The 9,712-nt window shown below is 50.2% G+C and overlaps 1 protein-coding gene across 1 annotated transcript; it reads right to left on the bottom strand.

The window, feature by feature from the left end:
- Positions 1 to 1,448: 1,448 nt before the first annotated feature.
- LOC128405846 (uncharacterized) lies at positions 1,449 to 8,971 on the bottom strand. The gene is made up of 6 exons (XM_053372843.1): positions 8,957 to 8,971; positions 7,316 to 7,408; positions 6,888 to 7,040; positions 4,616 to 4,711; positions 3,302 to 3,721; positions 1,449 to 1,578 (listed from the first exon to the last, which is right to left on the bottom strand). The coding sequence occupies exons 1-6, from the start codon at positions 8,969 to 8,971 to the stop codon at positions 1,558 to 1,560; spliced, it is 798 nt and encodes a 265-aa protein (XP_053228818.1). The 3' UTR covers positions 1,449 to 1,557.
- Positions 8,972 to 9,712: the final 741 nt, after the last annotated feature.

Genomic DNA, 9,712 nt, shown 5'->3' with positions numbered 1-9,712 from the left:
AGATAGGCTCCCTTCACAGGTGGACGAGCCCCACCTGCCCTTCACTCCCCTTCATAGGACATGCAGAAAGCGACTTCTTGACCACTGGACTCCCTCTTGGTCTCGTCCACTTCCTCCGTCTGAGCCTGGCTTCGCATGCAGGGGAAGCCCCTGACTCACGGAGGGTTTGAGACCCATTGGCTCCCCTCACCCGATTTAGCCAGCCAATCGAAGCTGCTCCCAGGATTGTGGCCGCTGTCGCCTGCTGACAGCGTCTGGGAGCCACAGGTGAGAGTTGGGTGCAGGTGGGGACCAAAGGTGGACAAACGACCCCAGAAGGAGCACAACATGACCCCCCACACACAGAGGTACCACCCCTCCCCAACCACCCCATCATTATCTGAAGGGTTGCAGGCACCCCACCCACTGGGCTATGTAAAGCTGTCAGGTGAGTGTGCACACACACACACACACACACACACACACAACCTACAATCCTTGTTTTGTCTAGCTCTGTCCTTGCTGTCAAAAGCTGCCTTGGGTTTTGGCTACGGCTCTTTCCTCCGTCTCCCCTGGAGATTGAACCGGTGGCCTTCTGCATACATAGCAAATGTTCCACTACTGAGCTAGGTCTCGCTTAAGGAGAGCCAAAAGTTACTTCCCAGAAGCTTCCAGGTTCATCCCAACTGGCTGCGAGGTGACACTCCCCCCGAAAGGGTTGTTCATTCAATAGTAGCACTGTGTACGCAAAGCCCTAAGTAGATCCCTGATGGATCAGGGCAAGGAAGCATTGGTCCAGCATCCTGGCCTTACAAATCAGCAAGGCTCTCCACCTGCGATCCCAGCAACTGGCATTTAAGAGCTTTCTGCCTCCAGCAGTGAAGGAGGGAGAGCAGGGGTGCGTTTCAGCCTTGAAGGGAGAGATGAGTCAGGCTGGTGAAGGAGCCAGGATGTCTCCCCTTTCCCCTGGTCTCCCAGCACTAGAAGAGGTATGAAGAGGGAGAGGCAGGCGCAGCGGCAGAGTCTCAGGTTCCCATGGGAGAAGGAGACGATGGGCAGCTGTGGGAAGTGGCCACCTTTAGTCGCTGCCTCCTTGGGGCAAGATCGGCCGAGAAGAATTGCTGGGCTCATTGGGCCCGGCACCCTTGAGGAAGCCGTTTCTTCCAATAAACAGTTCACTTACTCCGCACGGTTTATTGCTGGCTGGCTCCTTGAGCACCACCCTCCTCCCGTGCCGTGAAAATCCTAAATCGCTCCCCATAGTACCTCCCCAAAGGGGTGGAGGCCAGGTCTGTACACTGGAAGAGGAGTAGTATAAAAAGGGTTGCAATCGCAGGGTCATCCCAGCCAGTGCTCCAACCACCCGTGGTGCCATGTGGCAATGTGAAAGGACTCTCATGTTTTGGTTCTGAGCCAAGAAGAAAGCAGGAATTTTAATGGAAATGGTTGGCTTCTGCAAAATCGGAATTGGAGGCTGAGGCGTGAGGGGGTCGTGCGGGGCTCTGAGGGGGTGTTGTGAGTCTCCTTGACTGAGGGGCGACTCCCAGCAGAAGGGCACTGCTGGGGACTAGTTCTTCCTCATTCCGTCTCTAGCCTGACCTGCGAAAAAAGCAAACAAGTTACCGTACCTCCAGCCCAAGGGATTCTGGGAAACTGGTTACTATTAAGATGTGACTTGGAAACAACTAACCTCGAATGCAGCAACTAGGCTAGTGACTGGGACCACATAACACCAGTCCTGAAAGACCTACACTGGCTCCCAGTACGTTTCCAAGCACAATTCAAGGGCCTGGTGCTGACCTTTCAAGCCCTAAACAGCCTCGGCCCAGTATACCTGAAGGAGCGTCTCCACGCCCATCGTTCAGCCCAGACACTGAGGTCCAACTCCGAGGGTCTTCTGCTGGTTCCCTCCCTGCGAGAAGTGAGGTTACAGGGAACCAGGCACAGAGCCTTCTTGGTAGTGGCACCCAGCCAGTCAGATGTCAAGGAAATAAACATCTACCTGACTTTCAGAAGACATCTGACGGCAGTCCTGTATAGGGAAGTGTTTAATGTTTGACGTTTTATGATGTTTTCATATGTGTTGAGAGCCACCTACTCAGATGGGCGGCCTCTACATAATCAATTATTACGATGCCTGGCTTGAGGTCAGGAGGGCCTGTGGCTGGGCTGCTGCAGAACTGCAGAGGCCTCCTTATTGTGGAGGGTTGCAGGGGCTTCCCCTCCCTGTGCCAGCTGCGACCTCGCCAGCCAGCGCAGAGGGCACCTTTCCAATTTTGAGAGAGCCAAGAGGGCCGGTGGGAGGCTCCAGCTGGGGAGCCCCTCCCTGAGGGAGACCCCCGAGGAGGCAGGCCCAGAGCCAGGGGACTGGTGGTGGGGCCCCGAGGAGGAGAGGTCAGAGGAATGAGAGGAGGAGCCGGACGCTGACGGGGCAGCAGGGTTTAGGGAGCAGGGAGAGCCTGCGACAGGGAGCAGTTCAGAAGAGTCTCCCTTTCCGGCTGCCCCAAGCTCCCCTGCCCTCGGTCTCTGAGGATGCACAGAGAAATGGAAAGGGATGGACTGTGCGCAGACACAGTTTGAGACTCCTTGGGAAACATCTGGGAGAGGAGGAGCCTTAGAGAGTTGGAAGGCAGGGACCTTCAGTCCTGGCAATGGCTCCTCAGGGGCAAGACCTGCTGTTAAGGCTTGCTGAGACCACTAGGCCGAGTTGTCCGTTCATTTCCCTGAGTGAAGAGTCAACTTCACTGACACAGAGCCTTGCTCGCCTGCGCCTGACCCCAGGGCTCTGGAAGGAGCTGCAGGGAGCAGGAGATCTCTGAGGATCCACACAGCTCAGGTGTGGTGAACTAACAGCTGCTCCCACAAAGCACCTGCACACCTGGGGGCGACCTTGGACCTCGTCCCCTGCAAAGCCACGCCACTCGACCGCTGCGCCACAAGCCCTGCTGCAGTGCCCCTTTTTTCCAGGGACGGACCCAGATTTACAGAAGCCGCCCCGGTTTTCTATGTGATCCCTGAATGTCCCACTTTTCCTTAGGACGTCCTGTTTTCATCGGGGAAATGCATGGAGTTACGTGAACCCCGAGCAAAGGAGATAAGTAACTTTACAACCTTTTGAGGACACCTGAAGGCAGCCCTGCAGAGGGAAGATTTCAATGCTCTTTATACATGCTGGAAGCTGTCTAGAGTGGCTGGGGCAACCCAGTTAGAGGTACAGGGTATAAATAATAAAATTATTATTAATTGAATAATACATCCCTATTTCCATTGGATTAAATTGGGAGGGTATGCTTGCTGGACACCGCCCAGAATTTGGACTCACATCGCGCCCCACCTGCTCTGGGTTGGGGGGCAGGGAGCGCTGGTCCTGCAACCGCGCCTTCAGCCCCCCTTCTGTGGCCTGCTCCTTCTCCGGGGCCCCTCGGTTTTTCCTCTTTTGAGGGCACTTCCTGCTCACACTGGCCGCTGGCAGGGGCGATGGGGGGCTGTGGGGGGCTCCCTGCCCCTTTGTGGGGGGGATCTTCTTCCTGCCCGCTCGGGGGCCCCCACTCTCTCTGTCTTCGGGGCGCCCGGGGGGCTGGTAGCGGGGGAACTCCTCGTAGGTCCGGTAGCAGGGGAAGTAGCCTGTGGAGGCGCAGGAGTCGCCCAGGAGCGTTGCCTCGTCATCGGCCAGGTAGTAAGCCTCGTGATCCGCTGTGGCCCTTTCAGGTTGGTCTGGCTTAGCATTGTCATAAGGAAGGACCTTGAATTTTTCAAAGAAGAAAAAAAACAAGGTTGCAATCTGATGAAGTGAAACTGAATCACCTGGAGTGTTAGATCTGCAGGATTGCAGGGTTGGTTTGGGTGAATTGAGACCCTCCAAGACTCCCTATTTTCCCAGGACACTCCTGGATTTACAGAAGCTGTCCCAGTTCCAGAATGGAACGCTCCCCTTTTCCTGAGGTTTCATGATTTTTGACCTGGCAATATATTGCAAATCATGAGCTGCGTGTTTGTGTGCTATGCAAAAATCCCAGCCTGGGAAAAACCGTGAAGCCAGCCAAGGGCTCTACGCAGCTGCAACTTTATTTCAGACATCAAGATATAAGGGGACATCGCAATGTTTAGCTGGTGATATATCACGATGTTGAAAAGCATATCTTGCCTGGATCCCCTGGAGATTGGGGCATGCGCACCCACGTCTCTGCATTAATGTGTGGATGCGTGGAAACCATCTTTGCCAAGCAAGAAGAGGTGAACTCATGCTCCATTGTTTGACCTTGTAAGTAACAACCCTGTACTATCCTGGTTCTCAGCCTCCCTACTGTGGAGTGGTGGGTTGTGTTTCCATTCAAATTTCAGCCCTTATTCCTAAATCTATCCCTTTGGCCATCCAGATGTTGCAAAACTACAACTCCCAGCGAGCATGCAGTGACTACGGGAGTTGCAGTTCAGTCCAGCAACATCTGGAGGGCCACATCTTCCCCATGCCTGGCTTAGACGCAAGCCCAGTCCCGCTCCATAGAAATTTGCACACTCTTTTCTTGGGAGTTGTGTTCAAGGGCCACCCACTCCAACTTAGGGCCATCCAATCCTGCCATCTCACCAGTTCTGGTGGCAGGCAGTTCCTAGGACTCAATTACTACGTGCTTCCCACCTCTTTGACTCTGGGCTCCGGGGGGTCTTCTTTGTTGTTGTCAGGTGGGGACCACAGCTGCTCTTGCAGTAACCCCTTTTCTTCCTTTTCCTGCAGCTGCGGGACAAATTCCAAACAAAAATAGCAATATGAAGAAGTTTGAAGAACAGTGATATAAGAATTCTAAGGTCTCAAATATAAAATGCCTGTTCATAAATGTACAAGGCAAACACAAATGTAAGTATATAAACCACGTGCCTGAAATAGTAGAGGAGAGCAATCCTGAAACCCTTTTGACTCTCTCTGTTGGCTGTTTGCAGTTTAGTAGCGTAGAGAGCTTGCTGGGGAGACCATGCATTAAAAAGAAAGGACTCAAAAATAACTTAAACAAGGTTTTAATAAGAAAAACAAAAACTCCTTTTACACTAAATACATTAACAACCAAACCAGACCCAACCACCAACCCATCCCCCAGGGTAATGGGAGAGCTAGGTGCTGCTCCTTATATACTACACCCAAATGCTGACACACCTTAATCAAATACAACTCAGCAGCACCTGCTATGCTTCACAGCTGTAAAGCTGGGTCTCGTTATCTTACTCTGGCCCTTGCTCTGGCCCCTTAAAGACATACACATCGGGTGCAACAATGATGAACCTTTACATTTAAAGAAACCATTCAACACTCTCAGGGACCTCAAATATTCCTCTGCAGTGAGGAAGGAAATGAGAAATCCTCCCCATTGTCTTCTTGCTCACAAATCCTGTCTTAAGGGCATATTTCTGCATGAACAGGGTGAGCCTGTGATCTGGATTCAGGAACTAAAGTATGTGCCATTACCAAAGAATGGCCAGGCTACCCAGGCGATGCAATCAGGGACCATTTGTAGCACCCTGCTTGTGGTTAACGCTTAGCTGGAATGAAATATTCAACGCAGCAATAGAGAAATTAAAATAATAATTTATTTGTCAGACAAATAAATGAGAGGCACAGTGGTATATGGTTACCAAGCTCTGGCCTGCCCTCCTGCCATTATGGCCAGCACTTATATTTCCTCAATCCAGCCCCCTTGCTCCTCCCTTTGGCTGCCTCTGTCCAATCAGCCTGGTTGAAATTCCTATTGGCTGTTTGCTAGAACCAATCATAAAAGATACACCCATTTCCTATTACTTTTTATGGGAGACAGAGAGCTATATTTTCTTCTATTTATAAATGGCAAATAAGTAGTCATATATCTTACATTTACCTCGACCAGGCACCTTAATTACCAGATAACCTTTGGCCCCTCTTGCCCTATTCCCTGCAAAACAGATGGCTAATGGTTCTAATTTTATCTTAAAAAAAGATCTTGGGTTTACCTCCTCATGCACCATCTATGAAAGATCTCCTTCTTTGGAGGTCTTTAAGCAAAGGCTCGACAACCATATGTCAGGAGTGCTCTGATGGTGTTTCCTGCTCGGCAGGGGTTTGGACTCGATGGCCCTTGTGGTCTCTTCCAACTTTATGATTCTATGATTCTATGAAATAAGAATCTAACATTTCTTACTTTCTAAATCCTTTGCATAATTACATTTAAGCCAATATATTTCATAACATATATAGTTTTTTAGAAGAAAGGGAACTTAGTAAAAGCTAAGCTAAATTCTAAGTTTCTCTAAAGCTTCAAAGCAGTTTCAGAGAGCTGCTTTGCCTAGTCCAGCTGCTGTTTCTATTTGCCCTTTTAACCTTATGAAAATGTGGCTCAAGTCTCTAATGGGAGGCACAATAATTCTTACTATTTACCAACTCTTAATTGTGTTTTGCAACTTGATTATTCTGTAATTTGTATGGTCAGTGTGACCTTTTGCTCCTAGCCTGTGATTTCCTTTTACAACCCTGAGGCACTGCTATAGATCAGGGGGGCCCTTGATCAAGAAGATAAACAGCTGCCAGAGTATGGCTTCTGCCTGGCATGAGAGATACAAACATTTACAAATATATTTTTAAAGCTCATTTTAAAATACAAATCTTGATCAGATGCCTCACATTAACGGGTATCCTGACAGACAGGATGTCTGCTGTAGACCACCTCCTGTGATGCATGTCTGCTGTAGACCACCTCCTTCTGTGATGTATGTCCTTCAGGGGGTGAGTCTTGGGCTACAGGGTGGGCAACTTCAAAAGTCTATATAAGGGCTTGCACAGCATGTTCTGGGTTCTCCTTCCTTCCTGTGTGGGGAGTGTGAGGACCTTGTTGCAACAGCAGTTGATATGCCCCCCTCCCCTTCTGCCAATTGCCCCTCAGGCCACCTACCCATCGAAAATCCAGCAAATCTGTGCCCTGTGGTCTGGGGGCCTCCTTCTTGCCCTCACCTTCTCCCTCCAGGGGGCTGCCCGGGTCTTCCTTGGGCTCTTCCTCCTTGCTGGCCGCTTTGTCACGAGGTTCTTGGCCCTCCGGTGCTGACTGCTGGCAGAGACAGGACCCCCAGGTGGGGGGTGGGGAGGGGGACAGTGAAGAAAAAGAGAGCAGCCCAGAATGAGACAGGCAGGAACCCAGAAGCCAAACTCTCCTGTCCGCATTGAGTAGCTGGCCAGGGAAGCCCTCCAGCCCTGGCGCCCTGGGGGGCTGGTCCATCAGGACAAGTGGGGCAGCAAGCACAGCCTGCCCTCAGCAGCCCCCTGCCGCCTGCCCCCTTGCTTGCGACCCGTCCAGAAGGTGGCCCTCCTCTCTCTGCCACGTACCTCCTTGATGTCTTCAGAGCCCCCCAGGGTTTCTAAGCTCAGGGAGCTCCTCCTGCACACATCCTCGGAATCCCCAATATCTGTTTCGGGGAACTGTGGAGGAAGAGGGAGAAGGGTGAGGGGAGAGAATGCGTGGCATCTGCCACACAAGCAGGTCTCTGCCCCAAGGAAGCTACAGTAGGAGGCTGACAAGAGGGAGGGTGTCAGCATGAGGAAGAGGCAGAGGCAAAAGCCTTTCCAGGAATGTCATCCTGAGGCTCTGGCTTGTATCTGACATCAGCCATGCTCAGAGTAGGCCCATTGAAATGAATGAGAAGGAATAACTCCGGCCCATGACTCTGAATGGGTCTACGCTGGGTGGAAGCTAGTGGGATCGAAGCCACGTGGAACAAGGGGGTTTCAAGAAAGAATGATTGTAGCAGAGGGAGAAAGAGAATGCTTATTATAGTTTTAGTGATTCGTGTTGTTAGCGGAATTTTTGAGAAGGTTGGGGGGTTGTTTCCAGTTAAACTGGACACTGCACCCCAGATCATGCTCCAAACAGTCCCTATTCAATTTTGTAAATACCCCCATAAAACCCACCACACTTTTGCTGTATCGTATCTTGTTCAAGGTTACATAGTATTCACCTTCCCTTGTAGCACAAAACCTTCAGAAAATTCACATAAACTCACTCCAGACTTGGATCTACGCCATTCCAATGTTGTTCTGTTCAGGAAGGAAATGGCTACCAAGGGGGAATCTTGGGACTTGAGTGAAGGCAGCCAAACTCCCTAAAGCATGAGCCCAGCAGCCCCTCTGCCTAGGTGATAATCTCTGGCATCCTGACACCTGGGTGCCAGACAGGTAGCCATTCCAGGGGTAATAGTAAACCCAACTTCAGTTCATTAGGATCTTGGCCAAGACAAAAGGGGTGTGATTAACTCAGGCATAGGCAAACTTGGCCCTCCAGCTGTTTTGGGACTACAATTCCCATCATCCCTGACCACTGGTCCTGTTAGCTAGGGATCATGGGAGTTGTAGTCCCAAAACATCTGGAGGGCCGAGTTTGCCTCTGCCTGGATTAACTTGACCAGGAGAACAAGAACATGTACATACTCATCTTTTGTGTTACTTAATGGGTGTGAGCTGGCGGTCAAGGGAAGGATGGGAACAAACCTGGTGAACAGGTTTCTGCCAGAAGACCCCTCCCAGACTCTGACATAGCGGTGATGTATATGTGATGTATCTGTGATGCTTCACTAAGGTGTTGTGGGTAAAAAGGGAAACTTATATATATATAAAAGAGAGCCATCCTTTGTTCTGGGCTTCTTCCTGCTTCTTCTTTGGGGTGGGTGGAAGTCCTGTTGCAACAGCCTTTTGAATAAAGACCAGGCCTACAGGCTGCTATTTTGCTCCAATATGCTTGGCTGGTTTCTTTGTTTGGCAATCCAAGTGAGCCCAAGGATTTTCCTTTAACAGTGTGCCATAAGCAGCTCTTTCCAAAATACAAAAACCAGTAACATGAACATTAAAATGCAAAATAAAAAACACAATAAAAAATTAAAACCCAAGGCACCCGTAACTGAAACACCAGAATAAAAGGAGGACTCAAAACACCCTTAGCAATTTCCCGTTAGCAATGGAGCTTGGTCCCCTCACCAGTTTCCCAGCCATTGATCTTGAGACTGCTGATGGTCACACTGTCTTTATCATTTTCTAATATGTGGTGGGATTTTTTAAAGTAACCCCCAGCTTTTCTGATTCTGTCCCAGCCAAGCCAAGCCACCCACAGGCTGCAGACCCAAGGCTGTGGCGGTGGCCCTCAACCGCAAAGTGAGGTTGGGGTTTTGAGCTGACATCACAAACGGGTTGCATATCTGTCCTTAGGTCCATCCATCTCCTCTGAGGGTGGACCTGTTTCCCCTTAGAGTGACGGCTTACCGCATCCCCCCAGAGAAAATGGAGGGAAAAAGTGGAGACCAATAGACACATAGAATTAAGACAAAGTTCTTTTATTATGTATAGGTACAAATTTAGGAAGAAACTGCCACCCTTTAAATCAGGCGCCGGGTACCTTTGGTCCTCCTGGTGCTGCTAAACTATAACTCCCGTCCATTAGCCAGGGATGATTGGAGTTGTTGTTCAGCAATGTGTGGAGGCACAAAGAATTAAACAGATTAAGGATTCAATGTGAATAAAGCCCATCTCACTTTAGTTGACAAGACAGTTTCCAGGTGAGCTGTGTACCTGCTTCAGCTTTCCTGCTTCAAGTCCTGCCTGATAAGAACATCAGAATAATCATAGAATTGTAGAGCAGGAAGGGACCCCTGAGGGTCCTCTAGTCCAACCTCCTGCAGTGCAGTAACTGCAGTTAAAAGAAGCACCAGCCTACCCTCCAACAGTTCTCAGATGAAA

This window comes from Podarcis raffonei, chromosome 18 (assembly GCF_027172205.1).
Source record: "Podarcis raffonei isolate rPodRaf1 chromosome 18, rPodRaf1.pri, whole genome shotgun sequence".
In the NCBI taxonomy this organism is placed as follows: domain Eukaryota; kingdom Metazoa; phylum Chordata; class Lepidosauria; order Squamata; family Lacertidae; genus Podarcis; species Podarcis raffonei.
The sequence above is the reverse complement of the archived record's forward strand: the minus strand, read 5'-3'. Positions and strand labels throughout refer to the sequence as shown.

Coding starts and splice junctions, on each gene's coding strand:
- LOC128405846 (XM_053372843.1), bottom strand. Junction 7,041..7,315: donor GCTCTGAAGACATCAAGGAG/GTACGTGGCAGA, acceptor TGTCTCTGCCAG/CAGTCAGCACCGGAGGGCCA. Junction 3,722..4,615: donor CGGAGCCCAGAGTCAAAGAG/GTGGGAAGCACG, acceptor GAAAAATTCAAG/GTCCTTCCTTATGACAATGC.